The 22764-nt window shown below is 32.9% G+C and overlaps 1 protein-coding gene and 2 long non-coding RNA genes across 5 annotated transcripts; all 3 read right to left on the bottom strand.

The window, feature by feature from the left end:
* Window positions 1-10983: 10983 nt before the first annotated feature.
* Window positions 10984-22268, bottom strand: LOC121122873 (uncharacterized). 3 transcript variants are annotated; one of them, XM_040717949.2, is made up of 3 exons: window positions 22108-22268; window positions 20889-21755; window positions 10984-11738 (listed from the first exon to the last, which is right to left on the bottom strand). In XM_040717949.2, exons 2-3 carry the CDS (start codon window positions 21717-21719, stop codon window positions 11532-11534), a joined length of 1038 nt encoding a protein of 345 aa, XP_040573883.1. In that variant the 5' UTR covers window positions 21720-21755; window positions 22108-22268; the 3' UTR covers window positions 10984-11531. The 3 variants fall into 3 exon arrangements, with proteins under 3 accessions (XP_040573883.1, XP_071746860.1, XP_071746861.1); XM_071890759.1 differs by having other exon boundaries at window positions 21980-22195; XM_071890760.1 differs by lacking the exon at window positions 22108-22268 and adding an exon at window positions 21913-21981.
* On the bottom strand, window positions 12277-16982 carry LOC139906246 (uncharacterized). Its single transcript, XR_011781621.1, has 2 exons — window positions 16472-16982; window positions 12277-16410 (listed from the first exon to the last, which is right to left on the bottom strand). It is a non-coding gene; the product is annotated as an uncharacterized lncRNA (long non-coding RNA).
* On the bottom strand, window positions 17559-20882 carry LOC139906247 (uncharacterized). Its single transcript, XR_011781622.1, has 2 exons — window positions 18065-20882; window positions 17559-18008 (listed from the first exon to the last, which is right to left on the bottom strand). It is a non-coding gene; the product is annotated as an uncharacterized lncRNA (long non-coding RNA).
* Window positions 22269-22764: the final 496 nt, after the last annotated feature.

Here is a 22764-nt window from a genome sequence, read left to right on the forward strand (position 1 = left end):
TGCAAATTTACCTGTGCCTTTAGTCCCTGGATATTCCATCTTTGAAGAAAATAACTAAAACGCTTCAGTATCCCTATTGCAGTATAATTAGTTTCATTACAGTTCAAAACACCTTTTGTGTTATTAAGGCCCCTATTCCTTTGTATCTCCTTAGATAAGGGAAACATATTTGACCTACTTTTTAATTGAAGTGATCACTGATGTCCCATTTTGTACAATTTATCTTCTGGATCTACGTTTTCTGTACCAATTTTTCACATGGAATTTGATTAGTACTATCTCACATAAAGTTTGCTCTTATACCCGGAGCTCGCAATACATGATATGACCGTTAAATGCTTTAATATAAATTCAAATTCCAAATGGATAAAGTAAATAGTGACGAACAAGATATCCAATTTATTTAAAACTAAAGAAACACAGTATTAATAAAAATCACTTTAGAAATAAGTCGATATATTGTTTTGTTTTTAACGTTGAAGACTGATGAATTTTGAATCTTGTACTTGATAGTCAGATTATTTATGAGACAATCCTATTTACTTTTTATTCCTTAAGAAGCTATGGTTGATGGGCTCCAAGAAATGGTGTTCAGAAAACATCCGATGGCGATACATTTGTGAAGTGGGTATCGTCCCAAATGAATTTAAAACTAAAGAGTAAATAAAAATATTTTTCGAAACAAGTCAGAAAGAAAGAACACAAATTCAAACATAATTTATAGACTTTATTTTATTTTTTTATTTATTATGATAAACTTCAAAAACTTAATTTATTCTGAAATCAATAACGATAGCCCCATCTCCCCTCTTGGAGGTCCAATCAATCTCTATGTCCTGTATTCCAGGTCACCATTTACCCTCACGAGTATTCCCATTGCAGACTAGTCTTGAGCTGTTTCAACTTCCAATTTAACCTATTTAACTGAATTTCCATCCTCCCGGGAGACTCAAGAAAAAATTATTGTCGGAAGGATTAAAAGATGGAGTTTTAAGTTTGAAGAGATTTACTTTCTAAATAAAGAGTTTAGGGTCTCTAAGGAATAAACCGCTGTTCATTGGCCCCATTGAATGGAAATAGCCTTCAATAAAGGGTTTTTTTTTAAACTTTGAGCTTTAATCTTCAAAAATTTCACCCCATACTCTTTTTGGGCGTACAAAGGGTGACTCTGAGAAGGACAAGAGACAAAATCCAACTCTCAATCTCGACTGTGAAAAGGTCGAAAGGAAACATTTTTTTTTAAACATTTTGTAATATATTTATCGTGTTGCCAGCTTTTAATTTTTTTAGAGAATAGTACTTAGTTACAACAGGGTTAATTTTATCTTGTGATGGACATTTTATCATTCTCAATCTGGAATAATATTGGTGCAAAATCACGGAAGAGGAGAACAAGACATCTTATATTTGAACATAGCAATCTGAGACGGTTGGAAAGAGCAAAGAAGATTCTAAATTTTCTCAAAGCCAACAAATATTCCGCTAAGTTTTTCTCTTTTCTGATGAAAAAAAATTCACCGTTGATGCCACTGTGAATAAGCAGAACTACCGTTACATCACAACCGAACATACAGACAATGTCTCGATGTTTGAGTGAGACATGTCTTCATAACAAAAAATCAAGTGACCAGTACAGGCAAAGTCTGTCATCCCATTTTTGTGGAGAGGAAATAACGGCTCTATGCAGATTCTTACATCGAACTTCCGGATAAAAAGTGTTACCTTGTTTGGGGACAGCTTTGTTTTTACTCAAGACGGAGTTCCGTGTCATCGCGCCGCTAAGACCAAGGCATTCCTGAGACAAAACTTTTCGTACGTCTGGGACCTTAAAATGTGTGCCGCCCTCCTCTCGAGATGCAAAATCCTTGGACTACTCTATCTAGGTGCACCTGGAGCAGAGAACGTGTATTACTCGGTAATCCTTACCGGAATGTCCCATCTCTAGAGGTTTCTATCAAGAAGGAGTGGACCAAGTTCGATTCTGACATAGTTTAGGTCTGGAAGGGATTTAGGCATCGTATTAAGGTAATTATTCGAGTTGATGGCTCATATAATATATGGCTTATATAAGGCTGTGCCGAGTACTACATTAAGAACAAAACCTTCTGTTTAAGTTTTACTCTTGAAAAATTGAAAGTAATAAAATATAAACTACTAGATAAGACCAACCCTGTATATATATACATAATTTAATGAAAGATCTATACTTTTCTAATGAAAAGGAACACTTTTAAAATTCCAAAGTTTTACTTTGTCACAAAAAAAACAACAACAACGAAACAATGCACACCTTACTCTGCAGTGATGAAGAGGTTGGTTAGTAATCACAACACTAGGGTCTCTCAGAAAACAGTGACAAAAAGAGGATCAACACAAAGAAATGGACCAACAATAACACTCTGACTGAACTAGAATATAATATTTACAAAATATAGGCTGTTTTTACATTTAGTCAGTCAACAGACAACACATATGAGTTTATTCTTTCCCCAAGAGACCACTAAGACAAAAATTTGGAACCTTGATATATGTTATTTATGTGTGTTTTGTTGTTTTCCTTAAAAACAAAATCCAAAACTAAGTTGTTTTTTGTTTCTAAATAATAAGACTACATGGATGTAAACGTAACTTTTCAATTTGATCAAAATCCTCCTACCACTTAAAGTATGTGCAGAATCATTAGATTAACCTCTTCCGAATAAAATTATTATTATATTTATTTTACTAAATTGAATTATATAAACAGCTAAAATACTAAAAACAATGTGAGGAAGCAAATCGTGAAAATTAATTTAAAGCCTCATAGTAAGAGTAATGAAAATATTCCAAACAATTACTTTCTTCAGGAGTTATCACGGCTCGCTTTTTTAAATAAATACAGAAGTAGTAGTTTCCTATCAGCTGTTTTGATTCATTTTTATGACTCTGTGTACTTTCAACTCAAAAAAGGTATTACATAGGATTTAGATTTTTAAACATTTTTTATCAATCAAGGGCCTTTGCTTAGAATTTGTATAGTTCCATGGTCATTCTGATCCGCTCTTTAATTTCACGTTCTGTTAAAGAGATCTCCTCTGTTTGTGCCTCACTTGGTGGATCTCATCTCCTTTAATGGAAGGATCCTTCATTGTGCCGATACCCCTTCACATCAAGGTCTGCGGTCCCGTCAATCATTGTCTCTATGTTCAAGAATACATCAATTCCTTCATATTTTCTACGGAATCGTAGTATAGTTTTAGATAATAGTTTATTTGGAGCCGTAAAAGAAATTTAGTGGAAGAGCAATCATTTTGTAATAATATAATTAATTACCTCTGCGAATAAAGTCGGACGGAAGTAATGTCTTTGTTTATTTGTCTGATTGTAAGCAGGATTAAAGAAAAAGTATCTGCCCGATTTAGGTAAAACTTTGTAGCAAGGTTTTATATGCATGAGGCCATTAAATTTTGAGAGGTCAAACATAACGTTAAAAATGCATAATTGAGCATAACTTTGGAACAAATTGCGATAAATAACTCAAATTAGTGTCATTTTGTTGGATACTTCTTATACGACATAAGTTCAAAGGTAACACAATAAGTAAAAAAATATTCAGCATTGCAAACTTTTGACTATTAATATAAAACGGAAATGCATGTTAATTTTTAGGGTCAATGACTTTAGGGATAGGTTTGTGCTCTATCGAATACCCATTCTAGTTTTTCATTGTTTTTGATGTATCATTTGAGTTATTGATTATTTTAAAATCAATTTTTCCCCCAATTTTCTACCAATTATTTATCAAACGCGCATCTCACAGCAAAGCTATCCTCAGTGATGAAAATCGTGAGTACTTTTTGCAAGTTAAAAAAAAAGAAACCGAAAATCAATAAGATAACCCCGGTTTTTTTAAGAATGTGTTGGAGGAGAGTAGATTAGCTGCCATGACATTCCATTAGATAAGCTACAATCAACTGTGAAGAAAGAGGAGTGGAAAAAGGAAATGAAGAAAGACAATTGCAAGAATTACTCTGATGCCGATCTTCAATTCTATTCGGAATCCAGCAAGGACTTAAATTATAACTCTACAACAAATTCTTAAGGTTATCCTTTGTCTTTTTTCTGGATACACGAATGTTTATGTGTATTTGAATATAATTTAATCAAGGTGGATTAGAAGTTAACTACTCAGGAATTAAATAATAATGACAAGATTTACATCAATAGCTATCACAATCATGTTCATATAATAAATTTTGAGGATCAAGGGCCTTCTGCAAACTCCACCATGGTTTTAAATGTATCTAACATTGTAATTTATTCAAATAGTGAGAAATTGATGAAGTGAAAACTATGATTTTGATTTCATCTAAGCCCTAAATGAACATGTAATTTTTTTAAATATATATTTATTTTAAAAGGACTATACACCTGTTTCAGATATTTAGTTAAACAGAGGTACTATTTTTAATTTAAAATATCAATTTTGATTGAAAAAGGATTAAAGTATGAACAAGTGGAATGGAGTGAGTAATTAAATATCAACACATTCATTTATGATAAATTTATAAAAACCTACTTATTTCAGTCTCGGATATTTCATATCCGGTCTTCCTTTCGAAAACTTCAATTCAATCTCTGTGAACCTTCAATTAACTCTAATATCTTAAAAAATTATACAATCCAATGAATACTTAACTTAATAGGCTTCTTGTGTAGATATTATTGTACAATCGTCAAAATTACTTAAAAAACACGTAACTTTTTCTGGAATGAAAATTAACAAAACCTTACATTTGCATGTCTTTCTAATGTTTTGCGATAATAATTATTGTGAATAGTATAGTGTAACTATTTTCATTACACTTAAAAAGGTATAAAATACATTGCTTAATTACACATCTATAATAATGCTTGACCTCATTATATATGATTGAGGAACTTTTGGCCTTAACTTTAAGAATGTTTCAATGATGCACTGAAAAAACGAATAGTGTGTAGTTTATAACATCTAAAAATATTCATAATAGCTTATTCTCTAATTCTAAATTTCTTAATTCCAAGCATTCTCGATGAGTAGATAATGAACTATTTTGTAAAGATCTCAAATTAAATTAAGAATAGTAATATTCTACTAAAGCACAAAAAACCTAATTTTTATCATTTTAAGAGCATTAAATTAACAATGGTGGGGACTTGGATGTTATTTTGAAGACTTGCGACTCTACTTGATTACAAAATCAAAGATTTGGACTCGAACGTCTTTGGATTTTTTTCATTATCCAGGACGCAGCAACATTACTTCCTTTTTCCAAAAGGCAATATAACAAGCTTTAGAAATCCGAAAAAGTTTTATTTTAGTTTCATAATGATAATACTTATTTACAATTTTGTTTAATACAGCTTTAAAAATCAAATCAGATAGATGACATTCCCATTGTTGAATAAACCGAATTTACCAGTTGTTTTTTTTCTTTAAAAAAATTTGTATCCATAAATTTTAGAAGGATAGTTATTTAATACAAAAAAATTGCCAAAAATCTATAATGATGGATGAATAGTTGATTAAATAATTAGTTAATTATATTCTACTTAGCTTTTAAAAATGTATGAGTTTTCTCAAATAAATCCATTTTTCATGACCCGATGTGAACAAATCATACCTATTTAAAATTCATGCATGACATCACATCTGATGGCACTAATTTTATCTCTCTTACATTATTTTACGGGGTGTTATTTTGCAAATTTCAAACTATGGATATGAATGGAAAAGTCATTTTTTTAATTATAAATTGAAGTAATTAACTGTTTTTCATAAACGGCACCAGGGGCATCCACAGAATTATATATATGTATTTATTTTAACGGGGAAAGGCTTAGTTTTTTGGATTTTTTGTTCAAAAAAATTCAAAAATTATAATTTTTTGGAAAAAAATTTGAAAATTAAATTTTAAATATTAAATTTTTAGAAGAAATATTTCTAAATTCATAGCTACTCACAGAAAATCTAATTTTTTGGGAAAAAAATTGAAAAATTATATTTCAAATATTAAATTTTTGAAAAAAAAATTCAAAAATCAACTTCTTTTCACAAAAATTTCCAAATTCTATAGCTTCAAACAGAAAATTAAATTTTTTGGAAATAAAAATTAACTATTCAATTTTTTGAAAAAAAAAATTAAATATTCAATTTTCTAGTAAAAAGCAAAAATTCCTTACGCATAATTGTGACGGACTCTATTTGCAAACAAAAATTAGAATCTCGCTTCTAATATAAAACAATTCCTAACCTCGCTGCTACTTCTACAGTCTGATTGCCAAACGTTATAAAAAAGGAAGCTCTGTTGCCACACCCTGTAAAAAGGGCTTTTTAAAGCATCTTATTTTCAGGGAACTTGAATCTGGCGAACTAATCAGCCATTTGAAAATGTCCATTTTCAAAGTTAGAATTGTTACAAAATCAGAAACCTATTTAAGGGGGTAGCCTGCACTATGCAGTCAGTTTTTTTTTAAATTTCTCTTGCCTGACCGCTTAATACAGGTTTGACTGTATTTCATTAAAAACGATCACGTATTAAAATTTTTCTCCCATTACTAGACTTTCAATCAGTTATATTATGAAGGAAAAAGGTTTTGTACATTCGACAATGTACAAGTGTAAAGTTTTATTTTGTTGACATGATTACTTCTGCTAAGTTGTTTATTGTATAAATTGTATGTGTGTTTTTTTCTTTTATTTAGATTTTCTAGTGACTAAAGATACTCTTAAAGCATCTGAGTCCAATGTAAACATAGCAAGTCATGCACGATTTTATTTTGGGGGCTTGACCTTCTTTGAAATCAATTTTCTTTCCACGATTTACCTTTCTTACTTCAATGACCTTTTTTTATGAAGAAAAAGTGAATTTTTTTTTCTTTAAACTGATTTGGGAGGGGGACTAATGTTTTTTTTTTGGGGGGGGGCCTACAGAAACCCCCTGCGGACGCCCCTGCAAATATCAAATAATAATAACTGTCTTTTGATACCGTAAGTGTAAAAACAGATACATTTCATAAAAACATTTCCCAAATATGCAATAGGTTGGATTTTTCCATCAATAAAAATATTTTTCATTTCCGTGGGATACAATATCAAGTAGTGTTGTGGTATTCCTCAATTATTTGGTCCAGTCCAGTCTCAGAACCAGTAGTCCTATCAGTCCATGAAACCGGTACTTGAATAAAGTTGAGTGACGTCATCAAAGACTGAACTGTACTGAATCGAGACTGGTCTGGATGGGGACTGGAGTCTTCAGACCTAAATAAGTAACAACAAAATACTACTATCAAGGGATGGAGCATCCAAAATAAACCAATACATATGTATGGATCGACATACATATCGACGCGTATTAAATAAATTTTTTAATTTTTTCCGTAAAATTCGGATATTTTTAAAACTTTTCGTGATATGAGATCAATAACCAGTATTAAATAAATAATTTTTGTCAAATAAACGAATATATCTATGACTTAAACAAACGGGATAACTAACATTAATAGAAAATATTTTACTAATTGTTATTAGACTTCAATTTGATATACTAACAATGAGACCATGTTCCATTCAATTTTGATATTTTTCTTTGATCAATAGTTGAATGTTTCTTATCACAGATTTTTAATTAACAATTTACCAAACATAATCCCTCTTTCTGTAACAAAATTTCTTATGAATACATAGAATATTCTCTCAGTGATGATGCCTGCTTTTTACAGAAGTAATTAGTGAATTTGTTTTCTTCTTTGATAATTATACTCATATAAATCTTACATATTCATAGGCTCAGTAAGCTTACCAGCAAATAAAGATATATGTTTTTGCGAATTTAAAAATAATCAATTTTCAGAGGATATTGTTTTTTTCAAATTTCTTCATAGAAGATGCTTACAAATAAACCTAATAAATATAAAACATTACTTATGGTGTTGACAAGTTACTTATATTACAAATTTTAAGGAATTCTGCATTTGAGGCTTCTTGGTAATTGTCAATCGAAGGATAAGTATAATTAGTATTAAGTATTTTAATGGACAGTATACATTTCTCTCTCTCCGTGAGTTTCGATGGGAACTTATATTCTCTGTTTTTTTATATCCCGTGGCAATAAAACGGTTCTGGCATTTTCACACAAATCAAAATCTCTATTTTAATTCTGAAACAGTTCTTTAAAATAGTATATTAACTTCCTCATTCGTAGTATATTCAAGGGAGTAAGCTATAGAAACGAATAGAATGTTATGACGACTAATGAAAAGGACGCAGAAAAAGATTTCCTCTTGATTAATCCATGTTAAAAACTAAATATCTAGAACAAATATATTATTGGCCACCTTTTGATAAAAGGGGCCAGAATATTTAAAGGTTGAAGTGTTTCGGAAACACTTCAAGCCCATATTATTTTTGTAATCCTCAGACATGTCACATTCATACTCTAAATGGGCACTAGGGGTTTTCTTTCGGGACCCCAAATTCCCAGAATTTTACACCTACGGTAGATTACCAGGAAATCCAGCATTTAATTATTACATAACATAAGTTTCATTTTAGTTATATACAACTAAACTTAGGATTTGTGTGCGATTGCTCAAAAAATTGCCTACCTTGAACTTTTTGAGAAGAACTGTTCATTTTTGTAAACTGATATTAAATATGTAGAACAAATTGGATTCATTTTACACAACAGCTTTTGATGATTATTTAATGATATTTTTCTTGGGAAAATCCACCCACAAAAATCCTCCTTCCTTAGGCTCTCTTTTTGGAGGTAAAAATATGTAGATGATGCAATCAAGGTTATGATTACATGATCGGATATGTGAGGGAGCCAGATTCCGACAACAGCCAATTAGAGGACGGGGAAAATTTGGTGCAAAATTGACTGTTGAATAATCCCTTTTGAATCTTGCATGTAAAGAGAAACACTTTTCCGCTAAATTGCAAAATCCTGATATTACATTTATGCAAAAAGTTGAACGTATAATCAGTGGTGGTGATGCTGATATGCCTCCATCTTACAAGACTCTTGAAGATCACACAAACTTCAAATTTGCTCCAACAACTAATGTGGACGTTGAATGGTCTGTTAGTACGTTTAAAAACTTAAAAACATACGTAAAAAGTATAGATGTGATATAGCAAAATTTATGAGTAAATTATTGTAAATATAAAACAACACTAATTACTTTAAATTATCCTTATAAAAATGATTTATTTTTTTAGATACAAATTATTAAATTTTGATATTTTGGATACTCATTTTCCCCTATTTTAGGGCTCTTTTTTTGTTCATTTGGTCAAAAAAAATCACTCAAAAATCCCAATTCTATATAATTTGGTTGATTAGAACCTACTATTCAATAATTATTCAACAGTGAGTCGGATGGAGCTAGGAAATTCAAAAAAACACCTGCGGACTCTAAAAGCAATTATTAGTGATAATGATAGAAATAGTAATATCTCTTCGTGTGTATATATTTTAGTATTAAAATGAACAACTAAAAAATTGATGCTTTGCTTTAAATATAAAAAGAGATTTGCAAAAGTTTGTCACACTTTTATTTTCATTTTACTTCATTTAACTTGAAGTATTATTTCTGCAATCTTAGCCGAAAAAAAAACATATATTATGTCCTTGAAAGAAATTTGATACTCGCCACAATTTATTATTAATAAAAGATTGTTTTTAAATATTAAAAAAACAAAACTGTGTTTCGAATTTACTTCAGTGCGGGAGTGCATACAAAGAGTCAAATTCATTCTTTTGGGATATGGCAACACATGTTTAAACACTTTTATTATAATAGCATAAATACTGTTTTGTTTGTAATGATGCTACGTACATCAGAGCATTGATAAGCCTGATAAAAGAACATTATTTGTATTGTTAAACAATCATTTTTGATAAAGCTAACATTTATTGCATAAACAAAGCCGTTTTACCGTTAGTGGTCCTTAAGTTATAAATGTAAGGGTCCTTTTCTTTTCAAATTTGAATTTAATCATTTTAAATTTTATTATTTTTTAATGAAAATAATTTCGAATCAACTTTTTCTTTTTGATAATAAAATACCAGGATTTTATAGGAAACATCATTTCTTGTTGACATTTTCTATGAAAAAAGTACTTATTTATTTCATCGACTCTGGGCCGAGGCCAACGGCACTTTAAAGCAAAGGCTAACCTGGGCTGAAGCCGAGATACTTATCAATTGTAGGAGCCCACTGAAAATTTGTACTTGCAAATTGTAGAAAGATCCCTACCCATAGTATAGGATCTGTCCTAGGACTGATTGCATCATCAGTCCATTTCTTTATCGGTCCAATGTTTTTTAGCATTCAATGGTCCTAAGGATCAATACCTCGTTCCTTCAGTCCTAGCTATCGTTAAAGCTCTTCTTCACTCAAAGCTAGGATTGAATAGTATAAAAACGAAGAAAATATTAAATGATAGCTAGAACGTTATTATTAATAATAAGTTCTAGCCACACTCTTACTTAAAACTTCAGCTTTCTTATCGCTTGAAAGACACAAGATACTTGAGTATCTTGGAAAGAGGTTATATTAAACCAATTTTATATAGACCTTGTGTTGAACAGCTCAAAGGACTTAGTTAGTAACAACGTCATTTCAGCTGTTGAAGTGACCATATAAGAAAGATAAGGACGAGTACGAAGGACTGACAAATTTTATTAGGACCGTAGTCTTTTTATTTTTTTAGGCCTATCAAACACAACCTACGTGTCTTTTAAGCAACGCCGCTATCATCCTGCTATGGTGGCTCTATTTTTATAAAACGCCATGGTAAAAGTCTCCATCATAAATTAAACCCGACTGAACTGTATATTCAATATTGACTTTTTTTCTGGGAAAACATTGCAGCTGTTGATAAAAATTATGAACGACGTCCCATACCGTAATTACACTTTTTTAAACTACAATGGAAATGATAAAAGACAATGATAATAATTATAATTTTTCTCTATTCATACATTATTACAACAAAGTTTCAAAGAAAAAAAAATCACAACAAAAAAAAAATAACACAAATCATTATAACATGGGTAAACTAACAAATAAACATCATCATATTTATAGGGGATATATTTAACTATTATTCGGTGCAAAAATGTTTCCTTTAGCATTTATCATATATTCAAAATTAATATTTATATTTCCCCAAGAAACAGCTGCACGGGTTCTTCTCTATTATTCTAGAAACCATGAATAACTCAAGTGTGTGTATACATGATAGGTATAAGGCGGCTCTCATCGAAAAATGAGTATTTGAAGATGCATTTGATGGCGATATTGCTAAGTATATACAAACACAATTACATATGTACGTATTCAGCCATTTCCAGACCCCATATGGAATCAATACATCGAGGAAATCATATTTGAGACGGAAATACATAGTAGACTTTAAGACTAGGAAGGAGTATGGAGGACACGACCAGGAAGGATAAAGATCATCCTCATTCTACGGCCTCGTGGTTCTACATAATTAATTAGAGGGGCTCAGATTGAAGGAGGAAAGCCATGAGCCCAATATTTTCACAAACACTTTCACATTGTTTTTGAAGACCACATCTTGTTACATCACAAAGGAATTCACGGAGTCGATCACTAAAATTTCTAACTTTTTCAATCATTGTTATGATGGCGTTCATGATCCGTGGACAAGTTTCATGTCCGTGTTGTAGTGTGAGGTATGCCTATAAATATGAAAAAAGTAGATTTATTTAAACGTATATAAATATGTTTTATATTTTATACATAATCCATATATATTCAAAATCATGCTCAGAAGTCTCTAAAAGCTTAGTTATTATATACTTTGCTTATTCATAAGCAACAACAACTTGTAGCATGAATAAAATATGCAGCTACGCTTGAAATAATATTCATAATTATATGAAAAAAACTATAATCACGCGGCAAGTAATTAATTCAACAATTAAAATAAAAGTATACATTATAATTATGTTTCACTCAGGACAAAGAAGGCGAAAATCGAAGAAATCCTTTAGCTATGAGAATATATGTATTTATTAGTGTTGAGACTCGGTCACAGTTTGGTCTGAAGTAGTGATGTTCGGTAAACCCCTAATATAGTGGTACCCACATACTCACGCATTTAAAAAGTTACTATACTTAACTGATATGGAAACCAGTACGTGTGACTCTACTACGTCATCAAATAAATGATCCACAGATGACGTAACCTCCAAAAAATAATCAACCCCCCTTCAGTTTTTTTTTCTTTCGGTCTGATCATTTTTACTATCTAAGTTGGTCCTTCATTCCTACAGTCCTAGCTATCTATAAATGTTCTTCACTCCTAGTGAGGATTGAAGAATGTAAAAACGTAGAAAATCACGAATGATAGCTAGAACGTATAAAAATACGTTCTAGCCACGTACCTTCTACTTTAAACCATCAGGTGTCTTGTCTCTTTGAAAGAGGTTATGAATAATTATAAAACTTCAACAACTGAAATGACGTAGTTAGTAACTACATCATTTGAGCTGTTCTAGTTGGCATTAAATACCCATAAGTACCGGTCCTAGGACTGACAAATTATATAAGGTCTTTTTAGTTTTTAAGACCGATCCAACACTAACTATGAGAATTTAGAAATTAGTGTTGAGACCGATCCGAGACAGAATTTTTGTTTTTCGGTTTGGTCTGAAGTATTGCTGCTCCGTATACCCGTGCTATGGTGGTACCGGGTACTAATACATTTAAAAAGATGCTATACTTAACTGATATTAGAAAAAGTACTTGCACATCCACTACGTTATTAAAAAATAATACGTGCAACCCCCCTCTGTAAGTAGGGTTGTGTCATTCAATCCAGTCTAATGTTAGGACCGGTCCTTAAGAACGTCAGTCCTTCAGACTTTCAGAATTAGAACTGATACAAAATAGAATTAATGAATCTAACTGACATCATCAAGGAGCGAAATTTTTAATTTTTTAGACTGATATGCAGCACTGAACTAAACGGGATTGCGCTCTTCATTCCTAGATAAAGACCGACATAATACTACCTGGACGTGCATGTCGATTGCCCTTAACGACATTTTTTTGGGGTTATTTGTTGAGTTGAAAAGTACCGAATTACTTATATCTATATTGGTATCGGAGCCGGTACTAAAATATTAGTATCGTGATAACACTACAGTAAAAAGTTTTATAGACTGATCTGCAGCGATGTCCAAAAAATTCAAATCTTAACCCGAATTATCATTTTCTAAAAACCGTTGGAGATAAAAACCAGTCATTTTTTCCACTCAAAATTTTTTCTCTTAAAAAACATGACGCGAGATCTGATCAAGAGATATTTTTTGGTTTTTTCTTAGCCCAGCCCCCCATACCCCCCAGTAAATACAGAATGAATTGTATAACGAGACCGAATTAGTTAAAATTATAACAGTCTCTGACCGGTACAGGATTTCCAGGCCAAACCCCAATACTAATGAGTATAAACATGCATATGAGGAGTTAAGAGTTCAACAACATGCACCATTATAAGGCTTCAAATCAGAGATATTAGTCGCATGAACAATTCACGTAATATACATAATATCTTACAACATTTTATTCTACAAAAAGAAACAAAAATGTATTAGTAGGGCGAATTCAACAACTTCCAGAATTAATTTGCTATATTTGGACAATTAACTGTTTTTTAATATTTTAAAAAGGCAGATATTATAAAATAGTCTTCAATTCATTTTCATTGTAATATTCGGGAAAATTGAGGTTGTCCCACTAAAAAATTATCCTCTCCTACGCCTATGGAATTACTATTTAAAAAGGGTTGGGAATTATTCACAACTTACAGACTCACTAACACCAAATTATACACGGTACTTTGTTATCATCTGTGGAGACTTAACCTTCTTTTCTCCTAACCAGTACTCTGAACGTTGATTGGTTGAATTAGAATTAGCTCTTATTAAGATCTGAACACTTTTCCACAATTATTGAATAAATATTCCATAGTTGGGAAGAATTGGACAAGAATTGGCTAACTACCAACTTATTTTGGCCCTTTGATCTGTTTTGTATCGTATGAAAGTTTGTGTTACAGAATAAATATAACGACGTGAACTCAACCAATCAACGCTCAGAACACTGATAAGTAATAAGGGGGTGGAAGAAGCAGAAAAATCGACAGCTGAAAACAAAACACGTAGTAAATGCACAGGGAACCTCGTCAAGGTCCAAGGAATCATGAAGAAGGAGGATTACATCAAGATCCTTTCTGAAAACTTGAAGGAGTTTCCTGAGAAACTCTAGCCTTACCACAACTGTACGTATCAATATGATAATGATCCAAAACAAAATGCTAAAGTAGTGAAGAAATGGTTCAAGGATAACAATACCAACATTCTAGAATGGCTGAGTTAAAGTCCAGACTTGAATCCTGTCGAGAAATTGTGGCGAGACTTGAAGACAAGAATGATGTCTAGGGAAACCGACAAACCCAGCCCAGCTTGAGGCATTTGCCAAGAAAGAGTGGGCACTCTGGACACATGCAGGAAGCTTGTGGAGGCGTACAAAATCGTCTAGGAGCAGCCATAAAAAACAAAGGTTATGCTATTGACTATTAAAACATAAGGGGAGATAGGGTATTAATAATTATGAACATAGTATTTTTAGTTTACAATCAATAAATACCAATGAAATCAAAAGTTCCTTGATAGTCGTCATTCATTTCTAGGTCACATATAATTTATTAAAAATAAAAAAAACTTGAGAAAAATTCGTTAGTTGCATCACAAAAATTAACAAGAATATGAATAATTTTGAGGACAAGTGTAAATATTATCACCTACTATAATATTATATTATAGTAGGTCACCTTCCTCGGGATATTTGAACCCACTGGACTTTGCTGTGTAGGGCACTTTGGAGAGGGAACCCAAAAAAGCTCCCCAACCAAATGTGGACTCATTGAAAGCCGCCATAGTGGCTGTGTGGGACAACCTGTGTGAGGAATTTGTCATCAACTCCTGCAAGGCATTCCGGCGACATGCTAAGGCTGTTATAAATACTGAAGGTGGCCATATTCAATGAACAAGTTTGCAAATGCCTTGTTTACTCGTTTTGTTTAAGAACACATAATAAATGTATTGATATCTGTATGTTTATTAAACCAACATACAACTATTTTCTACGAATAAATGCATTTTTACATGTCTTTAATAAGCAACAGATACAAAAACTTGCTTAAAAAAAGTGTTTCATATATTTTTAAGTTTCTTTAAAAAAACTTAGTCCGAATAGCTCACATTCAAAAACGGCAAAATTAATTAAACCTAATGAGAGACCTGCGGTTTGGCCTGCTGGCTCACAATGGATCGGAGGTCAATGTTAATTTTTGTGGTACCAATGAGCATCAAATGAAACTTAGTCTCATCGGTTCTCTTTGGACTTTATGTAATTCATGTGTGGGCCGCACTAGGCTGTATGCTGCCCCGGGCCGCCAGTTGCCTATCCCTGATTTTATACATGAGACTTTCTTTAGCTCTGATATAACCGTTAAAAAAAGCTAGAATCTATCATTAAATTTTTCCATTACTATTAACAGAGGTAATTTCTGCGACCTTTAAATGCAATTTGCGGTAACTCCAAAGGACTAATTTACTATTCATTTATTAATAGAAATGTAAGATAAATTGATTGAGAGTACAAATTTGATTTATGGGGCTTAATTTGATCCCGATTTAGCCTTTCAAACATTTAATTTTTTTTTATAGATATTGACGACAATTTGCAGAAGATTACAAATGTAATCCAGACTCAGTTTGGAGAAAAATCATCCCAACTTGTTTTTGTGTTGACATATGGGACTGATAAAAGAAAGGGGAGCCTACAATACTAAATCAATATCTACATAGTACCACTACCGGATACGTGGAAAAAATCTTTACACTTCGTTTTACAAATAAATCAAGGTTTTTGTGAATGCAGTAAAATAGGCATCAACAAATTTCGGTCCGCGCACTTTTGGACGGTGGCAAGAAACCAAGAAAGATTGTAAAGTTGTTGTGATCTCCAACATGAACCCGACCATGAACGTGGTGTTCCAGCAGGATAGTGCGTCAACGTCCAAAAAGGCCCAGAAGTGGTTGAAAAACAACTAGTATTTCTGCCCAAAGAAAATGTGCCCCGCTTCTCACCAGATGCCAACTCATTCGACATCCTTTTTTAGGTGTATGTTGATCCCAAGTCCTGCACCGTCCGTCACCCAAATATCAACAACCTCGAGGACACCGTCAACCAGCACTGGGATGCCATGTCTGAGGACTACATCCGTTATGAGCGCAAGGCCTTCCGTGGCCACCTGGAAGCCATCATTACTGCCGAGGGGGGCTACATTGATGATCAGGATAGTCAAGACATTGTATCAGTTATTTTTATTTTATTGACATACCCTATTGCAACAGGTTGCTGAAATACATTTTGATAAAGTTTTAGATTGAAAGTGTAAAGATTTTTTCGCCGCACCCGGTATATGCATTCTACTACATTACTATCAGTACTAATTAAAGTTATTTCGTTTCATTCTCTATAAGAGGATTATTTCGTCTTATTCATTAATAATTTTCCTTGATGATAAATAATTATATACATATAACAGTAATCGCATTGATGTTCCTTTCAAAGTAACATTCATTTTTCTAATATATGTGGGTATACAAATATAAATTTATGTGTACTATAGGAATTTATTAAGGTCAGTGACATTGATAGCATTTTTTTATCCGTGTCTACCGCAAAATATATAAGTTATGTTGAGCAATGATCACTACAACTTGAAATTTTTTAAATAATATAATATTATAGATTTAAAAATATAGGGGGCTGTCGTGTGACGTCACCATCCTTGATATCTGCCATTTTGGGGAGATAAGAAACCAAGTTTTAAAAGAATAAAAATGTTTTTTTTTTCATTATTATTAAAAAAAATAGTGAACAATTGCTCTGTATTTGGATGTCAAGATGGAACCCACAAATAATATGGTTTGCTGTCAATCAAATATATGTTCCTATTTTGTATATTTCATTATAAATATACTATCACATCGTTTTACAATCTTATTTCCATAGTTTGGACAATCAATTAACTATTTAAGTGGACAGAATAAGATATTTTTCTCACATCCTTTTCGGGAACAAAAATAACTGTACAAATCTAGCCATATCAAAGGGATTTTCCGTACATATTATTTTCATTATATTCAAATATCCGTGTTTATCATTCTCATTAAGTAGTATTCAATGCAGTATCTCATATTTATTTTCAAAACCATTTGAAGAAATTTCATTAAGATTTTTGGGAATTTGTTCATATAATTTAATTAAAATATCAACTATAAGCCCCCAAAAATGGCGTCGCCTTCAATGATGATGCAACTTATAACCTCAGGGAAACTGCTTTATGTGTATGTGACAAGTTGTTCTATATGATGGATCATTAACAAAACTCTAATTTAATTTTAAATGGCCTTTACATCATATTTTATTAATATATATATGTATATACGTGTAGATAAAGCTAGAGCGACTACTTACTTAAATAGACTGGGCCATTAAGATAAGTTTCAAGTTACAAAACATAAATAATCTATGAATTTCTTTTAATTGCTATCATATTGTGCATATGTAGATTCTATGTAGACAATTGTTTGAGACTATTTAGCATCAATCCTTTATGTATTATGTCAAATAGAATTACTATTTACACTCAAATACGGATTTTTCTTATATTCGAAATGACTTTAGAACTCCTTATTTCGAGACTCTTTGCAGATTTTTCACCTTCTTTAAAATGCTAAGTATTAAAAATTGGCATTTGAGAGAACATTGACTATAAGCGTACTTTTCTTATATTTGGATTTGAATGTAGGTATATATTATGGTTTTTCTTTCAAGATCCCGTTATCCAAGGATTTCATGGGGTTTTACACCTATAAGAAATTATCGGGATATGCCGCTTTTAATTATTTCAAAATATAAGCTTAACTAAATTATATACAATCCACCAGAAAGAAGCTTCTTCATCACTTTAATTATTATTATTGGCATATCGAGTTACTAAATTCAAAAAGCGGGACCAGCAGGCTTTAAAAAAGCCCCGTACACCCCCATTTCTGAGTCGGAAATGTTCCTATATAAAACAAAGAAAGAATAAACATTTTCTTTTACCGGGGGGTCTATTAAAAACTGAAGCTGAATCTTAATCTTCAACATGATATAATTTATTTATTAACAATAGAACCTCAGCAAAATTAATCCCATAAGTAGATGCATGTCTGAGTTTTCTTAATGTAGCCGCCCTTAGGAGCAATATTGGTTTTCAGGCGGCGGCGGAAGGTATGGCACCCACTGCGGATGTAATCCTCCGTCATTGCATCTGCGTGCTGGCTGACAGAAGCTTTAAGGGCCTCGGTGTTTGGATAACGGGCACTGCAGACCTTCCCTCGATATGCATCTAAAAGGTGTAGTTGAGTGATTGGCATCAGGGCTCTAGGGGGGCAAAAGTTTTGCACCAGAAGGGAATGTTGTTGGCCAACCATTCATGTGCCTCCTTTGAGGTGTGTGCATGCGCACCATCCTGCTGTAAAACTATATTTCCATCGGAATAGTTTACCTTCACCAACTCCAAATGGTTCTCCTCCAAGGCAGTCACATAGTCAGAGCCTATGAGCATGTACCCGACCGGTAACCACACAAGAGAGAGAGGCCTTGCCTTTAGAGGCAAAAAAGCCCACGAATATGGTGGAAGCAGATAGCTTTGTGGTACTAAGTGTCCTCATTGATTAATCAATGTCTCCAAAGCTTAAGTACCTGATATTCTTCCTGTTTCTCAAGGGGCCGACGGTCTAGGTCTTCTTGTCGCTGAAGATGATGACCAATTTGGTTTTGGCCTTGTTGGTGTCCTTCATTGTTGGTGAAAAAAGTGGCCTTTCTTCCCTCATAAGGCTCTTTCAACCCACTTTTTTTGATAGCTCTCTGGAAAATCTGGTGTGAAACTCCGAGATCCCTTGCATGGCCCCTCATGAACTTGATGGATTAGCCTGAGCTGTTTTCTTACACTCCTCCGGATCTAGTTTGGCCTTTTTTACACAGGCTTTCTTCCTCTCGTTAATGATGGAGTAGACAGAGGTCCTGGAAACGCCGTGCTAGTTGGAAACTTCCGTCCGGGTTTTTCGAGCGTCAAGGAGGGCGGGAATGGAAATTCGTCGAACACGTTAGAGTCTCATCTTCTGAACTTGTACGTAAGGTAGAGAGCTCCAGTTTGTTTTGTAAGTAATTGTTTATACGTTAATGTATCGGAATATTATTTAATTTCAATCACTCAACCTTAATTACTTATTGAATTAGTAAGTGGTCAGATTTCAGTTGATCACCCGGTATAACATGTCATCAAATTTCTTAGCTAACTTCCTCCGACCATTCCAAACACAATCCTGCTGATGCCCCTTTGGCGGAATGGCATTTAAGGCATAATTACTTCCGCCAACAAATTTGAACGGAGTTTATGTTTTTACCCCTGTTTATGGCAAAAGTTACAGATCGGTTTTGATCTAACTTGGTTCGAAGATTATATATGGGCACAGCAAAAGGTCATAAAATTTTGAAAATTCAAAGATCAAGGTAGAACAAAAGGATAAAAATACATAATCGACCAGATAGCTTAAGATACAAATTAGAACAAGTGATCATAGGCAAAGGTTCGCACTCTACGAGTGCCCATGTTTTATATTTTTAGTATAAAATCTAAGGAAACTAATTTTTGAACCAGAACCGGTAAAAAATATTCCACGGCCTTTATTTTTTTTTTTTTTTTAATTTATCGAATTTATTTATTTAATTCTAAGTTTGGAAGAAGATTCGTTCCATTTAGCAATGCGCTTGACAATCCCACCGTTGAAGAAATTTTAAAAAAATCAATTTTCCCAGAAAAAGTAAATACATATACGTTGAAATGAACAACAAATTGTCTTATTTCATTGAGTGGATCGATTACCAGTGTACTTAAGTAATCAAAAAAATGGTTTTATTCTCTTACATTGAATAAAAGCAACATACTTGCTATAACCCTCTTATTTTGACTCTTATTCGGATTTGACTGTATGTATATATTTCGTGCTTTGGAGACTACACATTTAGTCTACACAACTCTGGCGCATGGAAATTGATATTTAAATTAATTAATGTTCAAATATTAAACAATCATTTTATATAAAACAATTGCAAGGAATGGAATAGAGAGAAAAAGAGATGTGTTTTTTGTCCTATTAGAAAATACGTATGTACATATGTATATAAATTTGATAATATCAAGTAAAAAAAATAAATCATAAAAGACGAACAAAAAAAATAATCTTTCAAATAAGTTAAAAATGACTGAGAAAGTTTCAATAATGTATAATATGCAGGAAGGGAAAAGCTGACCAACCATCTTTTCTTTACTTTTAATTATTGATCCATGGCATCTTCGTGCTCATGGCGAAAGACCTTATCAATGTAATTGTAAACAGATGAAATTGATAAAATGTATTATTCATTGAGTGGTAGTCAAATGCGAATATTTTATATTTAAAGATCAATTGAGTCATTTTCGGTCTGTTTAATGATCAAAAGAAGGGGCTGATTTGTAGATAAACACATAAAAAATTTATCAATTTTGTTTTAAGAGAAGAAAAAAAAACCTATCGATTTAAATTTTACTCCTCTTTATCAAATGAAAGGTCCATCCCATGAAGGAGAAAAGGAGAGAAGAAGAGTTTAGTAGAAAAGTGCAAAGATAAATCTATTCTTTTTTATGAATATATTCTCCTTACCTGAAGCTTGTGCGTATAATAATCGTGGACTTTGACGACTTTCTCGGGTTGCTTGAGTCTGACTTTTGATTGCTGGGGTAAGATACTGGAGTAAGAGGGGGAGAAAAAGGCAACCATCATAACTAGTAGCATGACGTGTAGCTCTCTTATATCTAATTCTTGAATATGAGCTAATAACGATCGTAATTCGTTGTATAGATCATGTGCTAAAATAAGATGTAGCGCCTCAATTTCTCCCAAATATTCACCGTAAGGAAGTGGATATGCCGCTGGTGCACTCTCCGGATTGAATCCCACTGATGCCCTTAGAATGGCAACAGTACAAGCATGAGTGTTGTATAAGCCTAACCGATCGTGGAAAGGGAGCCATTTCATTGGGTCCAGGGAGAATAAGAAGCCTTTCATTCTTGTAAGTGAGCTTTTGAGCAGTGCAATTGTGGTGCAGAGAGGATCATCCTTCGAGACAGAATCCCTTATTTCCGCCAGTTTTTTTGGATATTCACTTCGAGCTGATCGGAAGCGTTGAAGTAAATCGGAGCAAACGAGATCGACTTCATCGAAATGAAGGAGTTTGCCCAGGTCTAGAGTAGAATGAGTGGGCTCGTTCGGACTTTGTTGAAGATTGGAGCCTGACTTGAGAGGAGGAGGTGGGAGTTGTGCAATTGGCTCAGAGATGGGAGAGAAGTCCAGGCTCCCCGACTTGGAAGAATGTGAACTTGTATGACGAGAGCGTTGAGGTTTAGATGTATTTTCAGAGTGAATATATTTGCTCATTTCATCAATTACTTGAATCAACTCATCGTCAGAAGAACTCGTACTTGTAGAAGCCATATTTGACTCTCAATCCCTTAGTCCATGACAATTCAACTGAAAGAAGCAAATATGTAAGCAAGAATAAGTCACTAGACGTGCCTTTTCCCTAAATAATAATAATGAAAGCGTTCGATGGAAGGCAGGTGAAGAAGGATCCCCCCTTTCCCTTCGAGAGTTTCGCCTCTTAAATATTATTATATATTGACATTACATTATACAAGTAGTAAGTAAGTAACCCGAAGGCCTGCCTTTTAGATCCTATATACAGTCAATCTTACTCTCAGTATCGCATGTCTCTCTCTCCCTCTCTCTTTAGTTCATTCCCGTATATCTACGTATCTCACATCACAGACGTCATTTAAATTACATCCACCCTCACACACCGAGATTTAATTAATCACCTCACCTCTCACATTAATTACCACCACTGCATGCAGGGCTCTTCTCCCTAGCTATCCTTCTTCACTTTCCTTACAACAACAGTCAACATCCAAGGAGCAGCGCTACTTCAGTTTTGTTACGTAGCTAGCTAGACGTAGACACCTCTCCTTATCCTCCATAACTTTATCAACAGGTTCAACATCGGAGGGGGAATAAATATCTCACATGTGTGCTCAAAGAGCAGGCAGGACTTTTCTCTTGAGTCACACAATATCTTTTATATATTTATATTCTATAAATATCCCTACAATTATTATTATTTCTTATTAATCCATGACATACTTATTCAATAATGATTAGTGTCGGGATTCGACTTTAATAATGTCATTATACCTCGTAGAAAGATAATTTCAAAGAGGATCATTTAGAGATTAAAAATAATCACGTGGAGGATTCATTCACATCCTCTTATTATTTTATGTATGTACATGAATGTTCCCTATTTTTTAATATATATATATATTTGGTTGCATAAATAATAAGGTTAATGAATCCGGAAGAATGTGGAGTTAATAGCATCTATAAAAGTTATGATGGTGGGAGGCCAATCATTTCAGATGAAAAATAGTCATGTAAACAAGAGGGAATACTCTGATACTCTCTGATGAAGAGTTTCTAAAAA

Source organism: Lepeophtheirus salmonis, chromosome 8 (genome assembly GCF_016086655.4).
Source record: "Lepeophtheirus salmonis chromosome 8, UVic_Lsal_1.4, whole genome shotgun sequence".
NCBI lineage: Eukaryota > Metazoa > Arthropoda > Copepoda > Siphonostomatoida > Caligidae > Lepeophtheirus > Lepeophtheirus salmonis.